Below are 19,299 nucleotides of genomic sequence, written 5' to 3' on the forward strand. Positions count from 1 at the left end.
ATAATGTGACTTAGTGATAGCTTCTGAGTGTTGGATGTATATCACAGGTAGAGGAAAACTCAGACACATTTATCTGGGTCACCTGACCTCAGAGGCAGGCTAGAAGCCTTAGTGTGGTGCTCTGAAAAAAACCATCAGACCAAGATTGCTACTGAGCACAGCCATGAAAGGGCAACAGAAGCTGTAGATACACCCTGGCAGAGGTGGGGAAGGAGTGCCTCCTAGGCACCCCAGCTAAGCACAAGTTGGCTGGTGAGCTGCTACAGTGCCAGGTCACAAAGAGATTACAAATCAGAAAAGGGAGAAAAAGACAAATCCAAAACACAGGGAGGGGCAGAAGTGACTTGGCCAACAGACCCCATTGTCACTCATTCCTGAGACTGGCTGGGTGACCTAAAATGAGGGTATAAAAATGGACTAAATGGCAAAATTATATCTAGCAAAAATACTTTTAATACCTGTAAATATAGTTAGGCTTGACAGTACATTCCTATAATCCCAGCAACTCAGGAGGCCAAGGCAGGAGGATTCCAAGTTCAAAGCCACCCTCAGCAACTTAGAAAGGCCCAAAATAAAAAAAAAATAAAAAGGCTGGGGATGTGGTTAACTCAGTGGGTAAACATCTCTAGGTTCAATCCCTGGTTAAAAAAAAAAAAGATATGTAAGTGTGATTTCAGAAGAAATTCTGTGACTTTAAATACATTATTTTTATGTAGTTGTATGAGGTATAATTGGTTGTAGTTATATGAGGAATAATTGCACTGTGGATGTGGTTCAGTGGTTAAGCACCTTTGGGTTCATTCCCTGGTACCAAAAACAAAACAAAACAAAATCCAAAAAAAGAATAATTTTCTTGATCTCAACAAGTAAGAGTTTATACCACCAAAATAGTTGGTTTCCACTATCACCAACATGTTACTATTAATAGCTGAAATAATTTTAAGTTTTTAACTGAGCTTACCTTTAGATTCTGATTACCACCGTTTGCCATCTTGTAGTTAGTATTTTTGAGATCTCTTTCCGTCTCCACAAAGTTAAGTGAAGTACTAAAAGCAGGTGCTGATAAATTCCTAGGTATATAGGCCCTAAAATGGGATAAAAGAAATGACCCCTTTATTCCTACTAATTAATGAGCATTTTTTAAAAGTTATCCTTCAAACAAACAGGTTGCAGCAAGTATAGCCTTTCTTCCTTGAAAGCAAGGTACCATTGTTTTGAAAAGAACCTCTAGCTCTCAGATAAGCCTTTATACATAAGAACTATTTAAAACCAGTTCAAGGCTAGTATTCTGGGTTCTAATATTAAAGTAAATAAATCTTCATGTTTCACATATTAACAGCTTCACTATCCTGTGTGCTTATCAAGGGAGAAAGGCTTAATCTATTTAAATTGCCAAATAAGCAAATGTAGAAACCTGGCTATTTATTTTCTTATAAGCATTCCTAAATCGATTTGTACTCTTTGAAAAGTATCAAGAAGCTGGGGCAACGTTTCCAGGACAGAGAGGAAGGGCATGAGGCAAAGGCTGTGTATCAGCTCTCTACTGCCAGGACCCCGTGACCAACTGCTCGCCGTCAAGCACAATAACTTCAAATTAACATTCCATTCCTGTTTTCTCACTAAATTAGGCTACTAATCATCCAAGTGGTTCAATAAAATAAATCTGACAACTCACAGATCACCTGATATTTTGTGTGCAAACACACACACCAAAAAAAAAAGAACCCTCTTATTCTTCCATCCCTAAATTTACTATAGTTGCGCTTAAGTTTTTAAAATGACAAACACAAGTGATTCTTAAGTTCACAGGGCAAAGTCATTCCAAGTAGTAGCTACTGATCTGATATTAACTCACCTGCTTTCATAAAAAGCTTTAATTGGATTCTTATTTGGTGTTCGACCTATAAAAGTCAATCACACACACACACACACACACACACACACACACACACAGAGTAATCAATGGATTGGCAAAACAGACTTCAACACATTTTCAAATTTCCTTTAAGCTGAGTTAAGAACATCAAACAACTTTAGAAAGTTGAAAAATAAATCAAAACAATTTTACAATCCTAGATGTCAGTAATTTCAGAATGGTGTCAACAAACTGCTGTACACCATGTCTGACATCCCACTGCATGTGATTACTGACAAGATGACAGCAATACATTGATTTGAATCAGAGACGGTACCTGTCTTCAAGGAGCTCACAATCTAAGAATCTTGTTAACAGCTGGATGACAACATCCGCTAGTTACAAAACTGCTCATCTCAGCTCCATAGACACTGAATATCCAAAGAAGAAAAAAAAAGGAAAGACCTAGATACTCAAAGCGTAAAGAAATTTTTTCAAGCACTGAGAAAGAAAAATGACTAAGTACAGAAAACAAGGTTGAAGAATGGAAATTTACAAGTCCTAGCCTGCACAGCCAATTTCTGATTATAGATGTTCAACATGCTATAGAATTATTTGCAAACTTGGTGCAAACAAATTAAGCAACTCTATTGAAGGGCCTTTTCTTTTAGAAATAACTTAAATGATGAAATGTTTTACACAATTTCCTTTCAAAAGCATTTATTTTATTCAAAATTTCTGAAAAGAATATTTTTCTATAGAAGAATAAATAATAATTTGGTTACTGGCTGTTTCAAATAAAAAATACAAATCATGTATAATAACCCAATGGAACATATTACTAACATATTACTAACTCTACACAGAAAGATATAGAAAATGTAAGTAACTTGAAGATAACATAACAAAGTAAGCAAAAATCATCTGAGAACTGATTTATGATCCTCTGTTAATCCAAGAAACCCACCTTTGAAACTTTAAAGGGAATTCAACTGTAACCAAAAGAATCTTAGGTGAAATACCTTGTCGGTCTTCTATTTGTTTTTGTAACTTTACATGCTGCTGAATTAGATCCTTGATTCCCTCAGGGTCATTTTTACAGAGTTTTTGAGCTTTTATGTTTGCTTCCAGGGCCCAGTCATTTTCCCCCAGCATAGAAAGAGCAGCACAATAATGATAATGACCCTGTTCCAAAAAGATAAATTTAATTTTTTTTTCTCAAAAATATGCTTAAATTAAATAATAGGTAAGGAAAAATATTGTTTGAAAATGAATTAATTAAAATGTTAGATCAGGCCCCTATCATGAAAAATAAATAAAAATGTTAACACCTCAAGAAATAAAACTAATGAATTAGTAGAATGTTATGAATAGGCAAGTGATTTTTAACAATTAACTAGAGATAAATATTTTTGCTTAAGAGATTTTGGTACCCCAGCGAAGTATTTAACTTCTGTTATATTTTACTAATAAAGTACTAAACACAGTATTTTGTGAATAAAAGTAATTCATTATAAGAAATAAATTTTTAAAAAATACTTTAAGGCAATAATATTCACTAAGTCATGACGTGCCCTACACTTTGGAAATCAAAGATTTTGGAGCTGGAAGGAGCAACCAGCTTGGGCAGCATTCCCAGTGCCTCCAAGAACACAGGCTCAAATAACAGGTGTAGTCAGGCTAACTCTTCTCTCCATCTCTCCCCTTCAATCAGCTTTTATTTTATCTGTAAGTGTAGTTCCTAGCTTTAAGAAAAGGTCCAAAAATCACTGACTTTATTCTCAATTCAAATGGTAAGGTTTTGGCTTCTTGTCTTTGTTTTTTGCTATAGAACCCAAATCCTTACTGACTCCAATATTTGGAAAATCCATTATATCTAATATCTTAGTCTAGAAAGCGAATTTAACTAACCCGGCTCCCAGTTATTCACAAATCAAACTTCCATTTTAGGTACCATGTCTCCTCTAGAGAGACGATCTACCAGAAAAAAAACAGGCCAGAACCTGGCCTCAAGTCACAGTTAGAAACAAACTAAAGAACAATGATTTTATGATACCTAGTCCAGATCTCCTTCCTACTTACTACACATTTTTTAAAGAGAGAGTGAGAGAGAGAGAGAGAGAGAGAGAGAGAGAGAGAGAGAGAGAGAGAGAGAGAATTTTTTTTAATATTTATTTTTTAGTTCTCGGCGGACACAACGTCTTTGTTGTTATGTGGTGCTGAGGATCGAACCCGGGCCGCACACATGCCAGGCGAGCGCGCTACCGCTTGAGCCACATCCCCAGCCCCCTTACTACACATTTTACAAAGAACATTCTGATTAGATGAGAACCCGGGAGAAAAATCAAAATAAGTGAACCCTTTAAGTGGAAAAATCAAAAATAAGTGAACCTTTTAAAAAGGAGTAGTTTTTTGCTAAAAGAATCACTGGCATGTTTATTCATAGTCAGTTCTGTGTTCTTGTGGACCTACAAATTTTGAAGATTTTATTCTAAAGACTATGCATTTCATTAAACTCTGCTTCCCCTTAGAGGGTAGAAGTCCTGTTTCCTGACACCTGCAGTATAAGAGGACAAAGAGATCTCTCATATATACTAAAAGGTGGAAAATCCTACCACTAGATATTTGTCATCTTTCAAGTTCAGATTACTACATTTAAAAAAATAAAACACAGAATAGAAATAATGTTAGATCATAAAACATACCTGCTAAACTTATAGTGAATACTTTCTTCTTTTCCCCTACTATTCTCACCACCTATTGGATCTTTTTCCCTGGACCCCATGTAACTTCTGCTGGTTGAGAAAGCGGTTTATCCAGCCCCCTGTGCTGAAGCTTAATGAAGCTCAGATTAAAGTATCTCAGTTTCTTGAACCCAATTACCATAAAAATTTTTGTTCTTCTTTGACACTCTCATTCTCTATCATATATGGACATTCCCTATTATCTTTTGGTCTAGCATCCCCTCACCTAGGGGTAAACATTTCCCACTCCTCATAGATATGGCATGGCAGTACTATCAGTTTTAGTGCACCATCCCAACAAGGGATAGCGGCTCTGATTGGTCAGTGGAAACATACAACTTCCCAGGTCACTGTAACTGATCCACGCTGGGACACATGACCCAACTGAAATCAGCCTGAGCCTTAGGCTTATTATATAGATACTGACAGGGGCTTCTTTTCATTAGAATTAATAGCTATGACAGATATTGGTATGGGGCTCCTACTACAAAGTCAAAGTTTTTTCTTTTAATGTGAATATGCTTTACTTTCTATATATATAACTGTAAAGTTTAGAGACGATCAGGGCACATCTAGAGTGGAATGTCCATACACAGCCAAGCAAAGGTCTATACTTGTTCTATTCTTTCTTGTTTTTTTCATGTATGACATGCTTCTGCTTGTGCATTGGTGTATATATGGTATGCAGTCACTTTCTGATAAAAATTACTTAATTTAGAAGATAATTGGAGAGGGAAATTGTCAGTTCATCCCTCATATTGAAGGACCATAACTTATTCCCAATGATTAAAACTTTATCCTGTGTATATTATCTCAATAGCGACAGGGTATATTTCTTTTTTTTATTGAGTGATTTAAAAAAATAATAAATGACAGTGGAATGCATTACAATTCTTATTACACATATATAGCACAATTATTCATATATCTGGTTGTATATAAAGTATGTTGACACCAATTTGTGTCTTCATACATGTACTTTAGATAATGATATCTATCACATTCCACCATCCTTGCTAATCCCCTGCCCCCTCCCTTGCCCTCCCACTCCTCAGCCATATCTAGAATTCATCTATTTCCCCCACGTTCCCCTTCCCTACCCCACTATGAGTCAGCCTTCTTATATCACAGAAAACATTCAGGATTAGTTTTTTGGGGATTGGCTAACTTCACTTAGCATTATAGCAGCACAATTCACAATAGCTAAACTGTGGAGCCAACCTAGATGCCCTTCAATGGATGAATGGATAACAAAAATGTGGCAATATATATACAAAACAGAATTTTACTCAGCCATAAAAGAGAATAAAATCATGTGGGTAAAAGTCTTTTTTTAAATGAAGTCACAAGAAGCCCATAAATGACACAGATGATGGAATTCAGGATATTACAACAGTTGCTATAATCACATTCCATTCATTGTAGAAGCAAGTAGAGACATGAAATATAAGACCCAAATTTAATTTCTAGAGATAAAAATTAAAGTATTTAAGATGAAAAACACCTGAATGTTAAGAAAAGCAAATGAAGCATTATAGATGAAAATATCCACAAACTTGAAGATACAGGAAAAAAAACTTTGTAAAATCAAACAGAAAAGAGAAAAAAGAACGAAATATGAAACTGACAAAACAGGGAAACACAGCTGAGAAACAGAAGGACACATACAGCTCTTGCCCAGCCACCACTGAAGCCAACCCCTAGACTTCTCAGGTACAACAGCCTACAGATTCTCTCTACTACCTACACCAAGGACCTGAGTCAGGTTTCTATCGTTCACAAACAAGAATCTAACATACCCTTCAGAACTCCGTCTCTTGAGGACTTTAGTGAGTCTATTATTTTTTATCTTGTAAACTACAGCAAAACACAATACGCACAGAAACATTAACATATCTCTATTGACTATCCCATAAAATTTCTCATTTTTTAAAGCACAATGACTTATCCTCTCTCAAGCCTGAAAGTAAGTCTAGAGACAGGTGACCCTCTAGTAGTCTCCCCTATCTGAACCAAAGGAACCAAAAATGGCCCATCCTCATGCAGAAATGGAAAGTACCTGCCTCTACAGGCTTATCTTAGAGCTGTGACCCCACAGACTTGGGCTCATAATTCTCAAACAAAACATTCTTAGAAAAGTAAAGAACGCACCTTGCACGCTCTCCTTTTTTTATTTTTTTGGCACTAGGGGCCTCAGAGGGGTTTAACTACTGAACCACATTCCCAGCCCTTTTTATTTTTAATTTTGAGATTCAGTCTTGCCAATTTGCTCAGGGGCTCACACTAAGTTGCTGAGGCTGGCCTCAAACTTGTGATCCTCCTGCTTCAGCCTCCTGAGTCTCTGAGATCATAAGTGTGTGCCACCATGCCTAGATGCATGCTCTATTTTAGCTTCTGAAGTAAAAATATTCTTCAATGAATATTTCTATCTGGTAAAATAAAAAGGAAAAATAGCTTACATATATAGTTACCGAATTTTGTGAATACTTAACTAGTGGTTGTATGTTTTTAATCTATGCAAATTTTTTGCAATCATATGACATATCATAAAACATCCCAACTTAAAAATTAGTAAATATTTTGTCTGAGAAACCAAACCAGGAACACTCTATGAAAGTCTTCAAAATAATTCAGAAAGCCTTAATATTCTTCCCTAAATTTGATAATAGATTAAAATTTGCAAGAGGTATCTCTGGAAAACCAGTATCATAGACTGGGTTTCAGTATGCATAACATTATCAATTCATTTGTTCTACAAATATTTATAGAGTACCCACAAAATGCAAGGTGTAGTCATCAGCAAAGATACTGTTTCAAGCAAAAGAATGACTCATAATGGACATACCAACAAATTTATCACCCTCTAATGCAAGTGCCATCCAGTTTCATCCTTCACTTGCAATGACACCTTGAAAAGTCACTTCACATCTGTTGAACTCAATTTCTTGATGCATAAAATTAGACATTTAAAAAATTACTCAAAAACTTAGATGTAGAAGTCCACCTGGAAAACTTCACCATCTCCAGACCACTAGATACACTCCTAGGCTGCCTAAATTGTAACTTTAGGGGAGGGTAAGAACATCTTTAAAAGGTTCCCAGGCTGAGTCTTCCCTTTTACTTCACAACCTTCTGTACTTTCTCTTTTTTATCATAGCAAATTAGAATATAAAGAAAAAATATAATTTTAACAACACGAAACAAAATAAAATTAAGTCCTGCAAAGAATTTAATGAAGTCTATCTGCAAAGCAGTAATGGAAGTATAAATGAGAGTAATTCTCTAAGGCCCTACTCACTGTAATTTTTTTTAATTATGTAAAATCAGGAATACAGTATGAAAGACATGTGCCTTTGTGTGTCTTATTTGAATCTTTACTTTGAAAAACTTTTTGAATATTTTTACAAATTGAAAAAATACAGAGAATAATGTAATAAACACCCAGAATTTTGTTTTTATAACATTTATAACATTATAACATTTTGTTATATTTGCTCAGATTCTCTTTTTGTTGTTGTTGTTGGTACTGGGGAGTGAACTCAGGGACACTCAATCACTGAGCCACATCCCAGCCCTATTTTGTATTTTATTTAAAAACAGGATCTCACTGAGTTGCCTAGCACCTCACTTTTGCTGAGGTTGGCTTAGAACTCACGATCCTCCTATCTCAGCCTCCTGAGCTGCTGGGATTACAGGCGTGCACCACTGTGCCTGGCCAAATTCTCTTTTAACAAGAGAAAGGCAATGATATCAATATGGCTGCTTTGGAATCTCTTCAATCTCCTTTCCCTCCCTGACTTTCCAAATGCAAACACTATCATGGGTATTGGGCTTTTATTTATTTTTTCATTTCATGTTGTTTTTCAAATCCATAAATATTGATATGCCAGTCAACTACAATCTAATATTCAACTACTCATTTACTAATTCAACAAATACTACTCCTGAGTGCCTGCTATGAACCAGGCAACTTGTCAGACAGTCCAGATTTAAGAGCAAACCAGACGAAAAAGCCTTTCCCTGTAAAGCCCACATTACACTGGAAGTCACAATAAACAATATAAATAAATAATGTAACAATATTGAATAGTGTAACAATATTTTCAATAACATATGCTAATTATATAATATATAATATATAAATTATATAATAGCATTTGTTATTTTCAATAACAAATGCTAAGAGGAAAAAAAGGAAAGAAGATAGGAAATGTCTCAAAGGAGCAGGGTGTGCATTTTAATAAGATGGCCAGGGAAGGTTTCATTGAGAAAAGGATGTTCTATAAAGAATGAAAGGAAATAAGGGAGCTAGCTATGTTCTAGGGGGAAAGTGTTTGAGGCAGAGGAAAGAGCAAAAACAGAATGAAGTGGGCCTGGCCTGATGGGAGCAACAGTGAGGAGCCCACGTGCCAATTCAGAGAGAGTAGCAGGAATGAGGTTTGAAGAATGAAGGGTGTTCAAGATGGGAACAGATTAAACAGATCAGAATAATAACTTTGATCAAATAAAAATACCAACTCATCCACTGCTTTATCAATGGACATTTAAGTATTTGAGACTTGATGCAATTAAAACAAGGCCACAATGACTGACACTATATATTATGTAAGAAATTTTCTAGTTTGACACATATGAAATGGAGTAATTGTTAGTGTAAAATCAAGTAATTATGAGGTATGCACATGAGGGTGCTCTCCAAGTTGGTTGTAAGCAATTCACACCTCCATCAGTTTATAAAGGGTTCCTGTTACTACACACTCAGTACCAATACTCTGGACCCTCAGTCTCTTTAATTTTTGCCAATGTGAAGGGTCCCAACACTATTGCATTGCTTTATTTACTCATCTATAGGTGGGTCTTTCTCTTAGAGGCCCTCTATTTTTCTTTGTTGGTTTCATTTTTTCTATCTTTGAACCAATTCCCCACAAGTCTAATTACTAGGAAACAGATTTTCAAGTTTCTTATTTCTAGTAGGTTTCTTGTATGAAATTATTTGTTTCACTGGCCCTTTTTCTACTGGGTTTTTATTTATTCTAGGAGTTCTCTGCATATTCACAATACAATCATATCAATTATATATAAATCCTATTAGTTATATAAATTATTGATGAACAAATGATCTCCTCCTGCTTATTTCATTCATATCTTTTATGTATATAAGTTTTTAAGTATGATGTAGAAAATTATATCAATGTGGTTTATTTCACACTGATTTATACATTGTGTGTTACTTAAGAAATCCAAAGGCTGGGGTGCAGCTCAGTGGTAGAGCATATACTAGCATGAGGAAGGCCCTGGGTTCCATTCCTGGCACCAAAAGAAGAAAGGATAAATGCTTTCCTATAGTTCCTTAAAAGTTTTAGTAAAGTTTCATTTCTCACATTTAGGCACACCTATCACTTGCAGATATTACCTCTCAATTGCTACAGTCCCTCTATGCTCTCCAGGACACCTCATGCTGGCACACACACATTCTCAGCCTCTCACAGCTACTGCCAAATCCCCATAGTGGTAGTGGAACTGAAGCATCCCCTTTCCTATTCTTGATAATTTCATCCAGCACTTTTACATATAAATATGCATCCCATATATTAATTTTCACAAAAATATATAGTATTACTGGCTCAATGTAAAAATACAAAAGAAACCTACCTTTGGCCAAGTGCTCTTCAGAATAATGGCTCTCTTTCCATCACCAAGTGCATTTCTAAACAGAAAAAGAAAAAAAATAAAATATTTAAACATCTCCATTCTTTTATTTTTGTAAAAGTAGTGTATATTGCTATCTATTTTTATGTTCTGAATTTTCTATGTATATCATTTAGTCAAATAATAATTTTTTAAAATCCACAAAATATACGTCCATTATAGGAAATTTGGAAAATACAGAACAGTAAAACAAAGGGGAAAAGTCACCCAGAGTCACAATCACAACAACCCAGGAATAAGTATTTTCAGCATTTCTGGAGTATTTCCTGCATATATCGTATCAACATCTTACCTATGCATAACTAAAAATTTGTATATTTGCGTGCAATAATTTTGCCTTTCAATAATAAGACTTCTGTAGCCAAAATTTTAACTCCCATGTCTTGTTAGCTAAGCTATACGAACAGAGCATGCATTCCTGGACAGAAGGCCTAATTTAAGTCCAATTCAACTGCTAATTCTCCTGGGGCCTTAAAGAAGTCATTAATATCCCTGAACCCACCTTCTCAACTATAAAATGAAGATAATAATTCTTTCTTTTCTAGCTGTTTTGAGGTAGATGCTAAGTTAGAAAATGTAAACATCAGTATATGCATACTCAGTCTCTCAGTTTCCTGGCTTACCTTCAACAACCTCCCATACCTCAACTCAGTCATCTACCATCACACCCCTTTGGCAAAACTTAGCATCACTCAGAACTGTCAAACTCCTAAATCCACTTGTGAGGGCATCCAACTCTTACTGGTTAAACTATTTCCTACTATCTTCTCAGGGGGTCTAACTCATTGATTTGCCTGCTTTCTCTTTTTACTACTCCCCTATTTATCTGGTTTAAAATTGACTGGTTTATCATTTTGTATTCACACATATTAATTCATTATTCTTAAAAAGAGATTATAAAGAAGACCCAAACTAGGTATCATACCACCAGATATCAATTCCTAGTAAAAGGCTATATACAAAAAAGAAAAAAAATTAAAAAGAATGTAAGACAACTTAACCAACATAAAACAAGAGAGAAACCAGGAATGTACCAACTGTGTACCAACTTAGCAAGAAATTAACATTTTGCCATATTTACTTCAGCTTCTTTTGCAGAAGTTTGTTACACTTGACGTCCACTGTGTTATTTTCCCTCCTTTTTCCCCAGAGATAGCCACTCCCCTGGTGTTCAACATGCCCCTGCATTTTAAAACATTTTTAATACATTCTCTGTATTAAGAATATGCATATTGTTTTGCATGTTTTAAACATTATATAAATGGCATCATACTGTACAAATCATTCTGCAACTTGCTTTTTTTCACCAACATTGCATTCATTTTAACTACCATTGAGAATTCCATTGTATGACTATACCATAATTTATTTATCCATTCCCCTACTGATGGACATTTAGGTTGTTTCCATTTCTTTACACTTACAAACAATGCTATATATGAAGGCTTGTACATATCTTCTTGAGTACACATTGAGAGTTTGGAAGAGATGACCCTAGAAGTGGGCTGCAGAATATGCACATCTTCACCTTGTCAGATTTCTCTCCAAAGTGACTGTACCAATTTACACTTTCTCCAGCCAAGTATGAAAGTTTCCTTTGTTCTACATCCTCTCAAGCACTTGGTATTACGAAGTTTTTAAGTTTTTGCCAATCTGATGGATATGAAAAAGAAACTTGTAGTTTTTAATCTGCATGTCATGTAAGGATAATCATGTCCTCATAAATGTTTATTGACTATTTGGATCATTTGTTTTTTAAAATTATCAACTTTCACATTTCCTTTTTACTCTATCGTCACCTTTCCATAGTGAATAATAATAAAGACTCTGCATCCAGGCTGTCTGGACTCAAACACTGGCTCCATCACATATACCTTGTATCCTTTATTTGGGCTCTCTATGTGTAAAGAGGCAGCAGCACCTACCTCACATGGTTGTGAAGGTTTTTATAAGTGAATTTACATAAAGTATTCACAACAGCACACCCATTTTGTTGGATACAGTACTATTATTTTTACCCTTTTAGAGAATAAACTTGCCAAAGTTATTCCTTAAAATTTTATTTTTAATGTCCCAATTTATATTTACTAATCTTTTAGAATTAAATTATTTTAGAAGTTTCAGCATTTCTTACTTTAATCCTTTTATTCTTCTTTCCTAATTTTAATTTTAAATGTTCCATTTCTGTTCTCTTGCAGCTCCATTTTTGCTTTTACAATAGCAGAGATGAAGCCTGGCCTTCTGGAATAACTAAGGACTGCATTATTGCCCAAACTAGTGGAAGGAGGATGCTTTATCCCCACAGATGCTCAGCAGGATTCCCATGGCAGAACTAGCATCCCTCTGATTCGAGAGCTTCAAAACATCTCAACCTTGGTATCTCAGCTAAAAGCTCTTCTCAGGACATAGGTCCTCCTATGTGAGTGGCACATTTCAATTACTAAGAACATGTTCTTTTCTTAAGGTTCATCACTCTAATCATTTTGATCAGGAGTGATACTATGGACTCTGAAAACATTAACCCTACATTACAAGCAAATGACATAAACAATGTGTAAAAAGGTAGGAAACACCAATAAAACTGGTGTAGCATAGCTTCATACATTAAACAGGCATCCAATACATATTGGTGATTGCCTAATAAAGAACAGAGGGTTTTCAATGCTGCTGACCTGGCTCTAGTGAAAATATAGATGGCATTCAACAATAAGCTGTAACATCAGGAAGGAGGTACAAGAATGCCCTGCTCTTGGCCTTTACATCACCAAGCTACCTGATTCTGTGTTTCTATTTTCATGCACCTCCTGTTATAGCAGGGGTTGAGGAGGATCCTCCTTGTGAGTCACCCTGATTTTCCTCTCAGCTTTCAGAGCTCAAGTGTAGGTGACTTTCTGCCCAGCAAGTTTCAGACAGGCACCTCAATTTTCACAAGAGGCTAGCCAAGTTGCAAACCTATTCATCTGATCTTGAAAGTATACAGATTCACCTTCAAACACCACAGAATATCTGCAATTCTGGACCTAGCCAGAGGCAATAACCTAAAGACATTTGCAGCTCATTTCTTGTCAGAACCAGTTGAGGACAGTGGTATTGATGGAAGACTGTGTCAAGCCCATCCATTCCTCTGGTCTAGTTAGCCTCGGATTATCCACGGCTTAAGCCATCTAAAAGCTGCATAACATTAATACAGGTGGTTGGATTACTGGTGATTTTTATTTTCTTCTTTTTAAACTCTGGTATTTTCCAAATTTTCTAACATGAGAATGTGTTCTGTTTATAATAAAAGAAAAACACAATAAATGTTATTTTTAAAGCTACATACTTGGAATATATTGTCTTCCCCACCCCCACCTTCCCACATCCCAAGTAAGTGCTTTTACTGAAAAACAATTGAAAACATGTTCTCAGTTTTCTTGACATCGCAAAAACACTTATGAAACCCAAAACTTTATTTTCAGAGGTTTTTTTCCCCCCCTATAAAGAGCAATGTTGCTAGAATTGTTTTTAGCTCTTATCATTCAATTAACATTATTAGTAAGCCATTTAAGAAATTTCCTTCAGAAGGAACCAGCAGGAGGAAAACTCATTGCAGCAATTGGTGTACTGGGGCTTTGTAAATAATGAAAATTATGTAACTTGCCAAGTTTTCCTTTTTCATTCTAAGCAACAGGAGATCAGGGTCAAATATGAATTATTAGTATTCCTACAGGCCCATATACCTATGTAGCCTTGTTTTGAAAAAACAAGCTCTGAATTGGTTTTCTGATTTATTCTGTTTTGAAAATTCTACTGTGTGAATATATTCTTCAGCATACCCCAAACCTTTCTTACAGTAAAGTATTACATAATTAAATAAACAATCTACATTTCAATATTAATACTTATAATTAATTTCTTAAATTTTTAAAACTGACAAGGCAATAAAATCATGGTAGAGTATCTACATCAATCTTTCTCAACAAGTAAATATATTCAACATAAGAAATTAAGAATTAGTTATGATTCCACTCTCATAGTAACATTATTAAGTTTATGTGCTTTCTTTCACTTATGAAGGATATTTACTTAATTTTTCATACCAAGACAAATAGAAGAAAAGAAGGCAGTAAAAATATTTCTTCCAAAACAGATTAATTAATAGCGCAAAAGGACATAGTATATTATAGGTGTTATAAACACAGACGTTGACATCAACTAAGATCTGTGTTCAAATTAGCATCACTAGTGGTATGAGCTGAGCTGGTCACAGGTAAAGTGTGAAGAATAATATAACCTACCTATTAAAGTTGCTGTGAGACTTAACGTGAAGCAATTAAAACAATGCAGGACATATGACAAAAGCTTGCACTCAGCTGCCGCAGGTACAGTTAGTATATATACAGCCTGCTACACTCTCTTTTTAACAATTTTTAACTATTTTTGGAAAAAAAAGGGGGGGTTTCTTGCATACCTATGAAACAGAAATGTCTCCCCAAAAATGGCCATTTAACATAACAATTCAATGATTGTGGTACTTTAACCAACTTACCTAAACTGTCCAGTATGAAGAAAGCAAAGAGCTTGGTTACCATAAAGAAGGTGGTTTTCAGGTCGTAAAAAGAAGTAACGTTTGGTCAGTAAATCACATTACATATGAAATAAACATATATTACACTGAAAACAGGCATGAAAACAGTTTTTTTTAAAGAGAGAGTGAGAGAGGAGAGAAAGAGACAGAGAGAATTTTTTAATATTTATTTTTTAGTTCTCGGCGGACACAACATCTTTGTTGGTATGTGGTGCAGAGGATCGAACCCGGGCCGCACGCATGCCAGGCAAGCGCGCTACCACTTGAGCCACATCCCCAGCCCTGAAAACAGTTTTTAAAACTTTACATTTTCATGGCAGAGCAGGAAGAATACAAGATTTGGAACTTAACTGGGTAAATCTCACTTCATTACTTCCCCAGTAGCCTTCTTTAAAACCAACCTAAACTATCCTGTGTTCAAACTGAAGAGAATCCTTGCTCTGTCCAGATCGCAGGACTATTGTCAAGATCAAATAAGACATCTTATTAAAAAGTTAGTCAACTACAATGTATGCTGTAACTACAGAGGACAGGATCATTATGTCAGGGATATGCCACCTTGACAAAGAACTCCAGGAAAAAGGAGCTTGGAAATTGCAACAGTAATGTTAAGTAGCTTCATTTCAAATTTTGATCTTTTTAGTTTTGTCTGACAGTATAAAGCCAGAAATGATTTTCTTCCACCTTTTTCTCAATAGAATAGAGTAGCAGTCTTGGGGCAGCGTGTTGACTAGATTGATTCATTCCCCCTGGGGACAAGCAAGGTAGGAAAGGGAGAAGTTACGTACACCCCAACCTTCAAAGGCTGCTCTAATATTAGGTTGTTCACCTGAAGTGGCCATTAGGTACAGAATAGCACACCTGGGGGGAAGACTACAAAACTCCAGCAGCTGAGTAACAAAACCAGGTAGAAAAGAACACATGCATCCTCAACCATTGCAACTATTTTTCCTTTAAAAGTTTCCTCTAAGAAAGCAAAACCTCCTAAGTAGGTAGCATTTTAAGTATTAGGAACTAATCCTTTTTGATCAGTTAATAATTTATAAGGAAGTAGTTGACAGCAAAATGAGAAAAAGACAATAACAGGGGAATGCCTTAAGAAAATGGAGCAAGGCAGAACCAAATTCACCACTGCACCTGACTTGCTTGAATTGCAGGATTTAATCAGTTCCAAATACTCAGGTTACCTCCAATGCTACTAATAACTAAAGATAAAAAATAAAAATCTATTATGCATATCAATTTGGAAGATTCTACAATTCTTGATCTTATTTTTATTTATCCTAACATTCTAACTTGAGCTGCCACACAAAAAGAATCTCATTGCTCTGTTTTGCTCTTACCTATATTCAATGGCTCTGGTGTAAGAGATAATAGCTATATCAAATCTTTCTTTGGAAAACTCTTCATTTCCTTTCATTTTCATTAGTTCTCCTTTCTGAGAAACCAAGGTGAGAGAAGACCCATCAATTAGCTCCAAAGACAATCAAGAAACCAATACCTAGGAAAAATGGATCTGGGTTTCCATCTTTAATATCAAAAATAAGCTAGGGGATTATTTATATAGAAAAGGAGAATGTAATATCCAATATTTGGGGATGTACAGTTGACCCTCAATATCTATGGGTTCTGCAACTGCAGATGCAACCATATGCAGATCAAAAACTTTTGGAAAGACCAAAAAGGGTCTATAGGAACATGTACAGACTTTTCTTCTTGTCATTTCCCCTAAGCAATACAGTACAACAACTATTTACATAATATTTACAGAGTACTAGGTATTATATAGTGACCTAGAGATTATTTAAAATATATGTGAGGAAGTGTACAAGGTACAGCAAATACGATACCATTTTTTATGAAGGATTTGAGCTCCAGCAGATTTGGTACCAGATAGGATCCAAATGAAATAAGAAAAATTATCAAATGGCTTTTTAAAAGAGAGGAGGTCAAGGCAGAAGGATCATGAGTTCAAAGCCAGCCTCAGCAAAAGCGAGGTACTAAGCAACTCAGTGAAACCCTGTCTCTAAATAAAATACAAAACAGGCTGGGGATGTAGCTCAGTGGTTGAGTGCCCCTGAATTCAGTCTCCCACCCCCAAAAGAGAGAGAGAGAGAATCACCATAGTACAAAGACACCTTCTCAAATCTATCCTGATAAATTTTATCCCAAAGGCAAAGTATTTGTCAATAGTGGTATGTTTTTATGTCAAAAGACAGAGTTCGTTTACTTTTAGAACCTGTGATTAAGGTTACTATGAACCAGGGCCCCCTTTCATTAGTGACAAATTCTAATTTCTCTCCTTGAATATCAAGAAGCTGTCCTGGTCCATTATGGCATGGCAGAACCAGGACATTGGTTATCAACGTTATTACTTCCATACCATGCACACTCTGACAGCAGAATAATCTCAGGTAAAGAAAACTGAAAAGCTTATCTGTTAACTGCTATAAACTGGTAACACAGTTTATAGCAGTTAACAGTTAACAACTGACACTCTATATTTACATTCTTTGGAGGCGGGGCTACATTCTACCACTTACCACAACTTTCTTTGCCAAATCCAAAATATCTTACATCAACTCAAGATATTGTAATTTCTTCAAACTCATCTCAGAGGCATGAGAACTGTTTAAAGACAAATTTATTTTTGAAAAGATTACTTTCTCATATATACAAATTCACTGAATTTTATGCTTATATTACAAGCTATCTGACAAAAACATTCAGTTCTTTTCTCCACTCTAGGTAACATAAATAAGGAGTTTATTAAATGGACCAAACCATATATCCTCTCTCTCTCAGTTCTATACCACTGACATTTATAAAAGTATTTTAATTTTTCCTGACTTAACTTCAAGTCTACCATCTAATACTATTCAGAATTATTTCATTATAATGTTATAAATTTTCTTTCATATTCAAATTCCAAGAATTTACTTTTCTACCTGTTAAACAAAAGCAAAACTGAACAGCATATAGGAATGAAGAGTAAGCCAAGTGTGGTGGCATATGCCTAAAATCCTAGCTATTCCAGATGGTGAGGCAGGAGGATTTCAAGTTTAAGGCCAGCTTAAAGTTTGTTTAGCTAGACTGCATCTCAAAATAAAATTTTTAAAAAAGGGTTTAAGGTGTAGCTTGTCAAGCACGGGGAAGACCCTGAGTTCAACCCACAGTAACACCACAAAAAAAAAAGAAGAATGAGGTATAACCCTTCCATTGTATTTGACATTCCTTAGCACTGTGCAACATGCTTATCACCACTCATCCAAAATGAATAACATATAGTGACTTACATGGTCTCCACACAGGGATGTAATCATGATATTACAGAACTGTGCTGATGTTGAAAAAGAAGTGGCCAGAAGATATATATTTTAATGGCATCACAGTAATCTTGCAGGACAGAAAGTGGTTTACTACACCATATATTGCAGATGTCTTAATTAAAATAAAAAAAGTTTAAAATTAATATTTGTGCCCTGATTTTTAATGAATCAACACTGCTATACAGAAAAGGTAAAAATGGATATGAGAAGACAAGAAATGAATTAAGGTTTTAAACTGCTAGATGTTAAGAATATTTAAGTGTTGGCTAAAACTCAATTTACAAAGAAAGATTTTGGGTTCCAGGAAAAAAAAATAGTAAGAATCTATTTTTAAGAAGACAAATCTGATTTGTTGATATGACTAGATAAATCACCTCCATTTGTGGTCCATCAATAAATTAACGTTAATATGTCAACATGCTCACCTAAATATTTCTCGCTTTGGGCATAATCTTTATACTTCATAGCCTAAAAAAAAAAAAAAGAAAATTATTTCGATTTGCAACTGGTAAAATACACAAGTATACCTTTTGACTTTCAATCAATGGATTAGCAGAACTAAACTGAAAAACATCTAATGTACATTTACTTATATGCTTTGAATATATCTGTAGCCAGTGAGTCTTAATTTAAGGCCTTTTTCATGTTTCCTGAGTTTCTTTCTACAACTCTATTCAAGAGTTTTTCTAATTCTCAGAAAGCCACCTAATGCCTTCACTTATTCTCTGAAATCTATTCTTATTGTTGAGGCACAGCTTATTTCTTTTGAATAATAACCTCTTCAAAAGCATGTGTTCCTTCTTATAAAAACCCATAGCCACACACACACATACACACACAAAATCTTTACTCAAATGCCCTAAATCAGAAAGCCTTTAGGATATACCATGTTAAAAACAAAAATTTAACAAACCTACTTACCACTCCATCACAGTAAAGCTGAGTCACACGAACATAGTTATCCGTCGTATATTCAGGAGCAAAGACACAATCATCTTCGTAAGGGCTATCTTCCAACAATGCACAATCCACCACAGTGAAGTCTCCATCAGTAAAATTGTCCATGGCACACAATCCTAAGGAAATAACATAATC

At 35.2% G+C, this 19,299-nt stretch overlaps 1 protein-coding gene across 1 annotated transcript in view; it reads right to left on the bottom strand.

The window, feature by feature from the left end:
• Positions 1 to 1,017: 1,017 nt before the first annotated feature.
• The window catches only part of LOC144373749 (uncharacterized), a 29,590-nt gene continuing 11,308 nt past the window's right edge, over positions 1,018 to 19,299 (bottom strand). Inside the window, exons 3-10 of the mRNA XM_078036760.1 lie at positions 19,126 to 19,280; positions 18,630 to 18,672; positions 18,172 to 18,316; positions 17,419 to 17,503; positions 11,733 to 16,313; positions 10,252 to 10,306; positions 1,856 to 1,901; positions 1,018 to 1,085 (exon numbers count right to left, since the gene is read on the bottom strand). Of these exons, the coding sequence (XP_077892886.1) occupies positions 18,195 to 18,316; positions 18,630 to 18,672; positions 19,126 to 19,280 (320 nt within the window). The 3' untranslated portion in view covers positions 1,018 to 1,085; positions 1,856 to 1,901; positions 10,252 to 10,306; ... (1 more) ...; positions 17,419 to 17,503; positions 18,172 to 18,194. The remainder of the gene's footprint in view (positions 1,086 to 1,855; positions 1,902 to 10,251; positions 10,307 to 11,732; positions 16,314 to 17,418; positions 17,504 to 18,171; positions 18,317 to 18,629; positions 18,673 to 19,125; positions 19,281 to 19,299) is intronic.

This window comes from Ictidomys tridecemlineatus, unplaced genomic scaffold, assembly GCF_052094955.1.
Source record: "Ictidomys tridecemlineatus isolate mIctTri1 unplaced genomic scaffold, mIctTri1.hap1 Scaffold_48, whole genome shotgun sequence".
NCBI lineage: Eukaryota > Metazoa > Chordata > Mammalia > Rodentia > Sciuridae > Ictidomys > Ictidomys tridecemlineatus.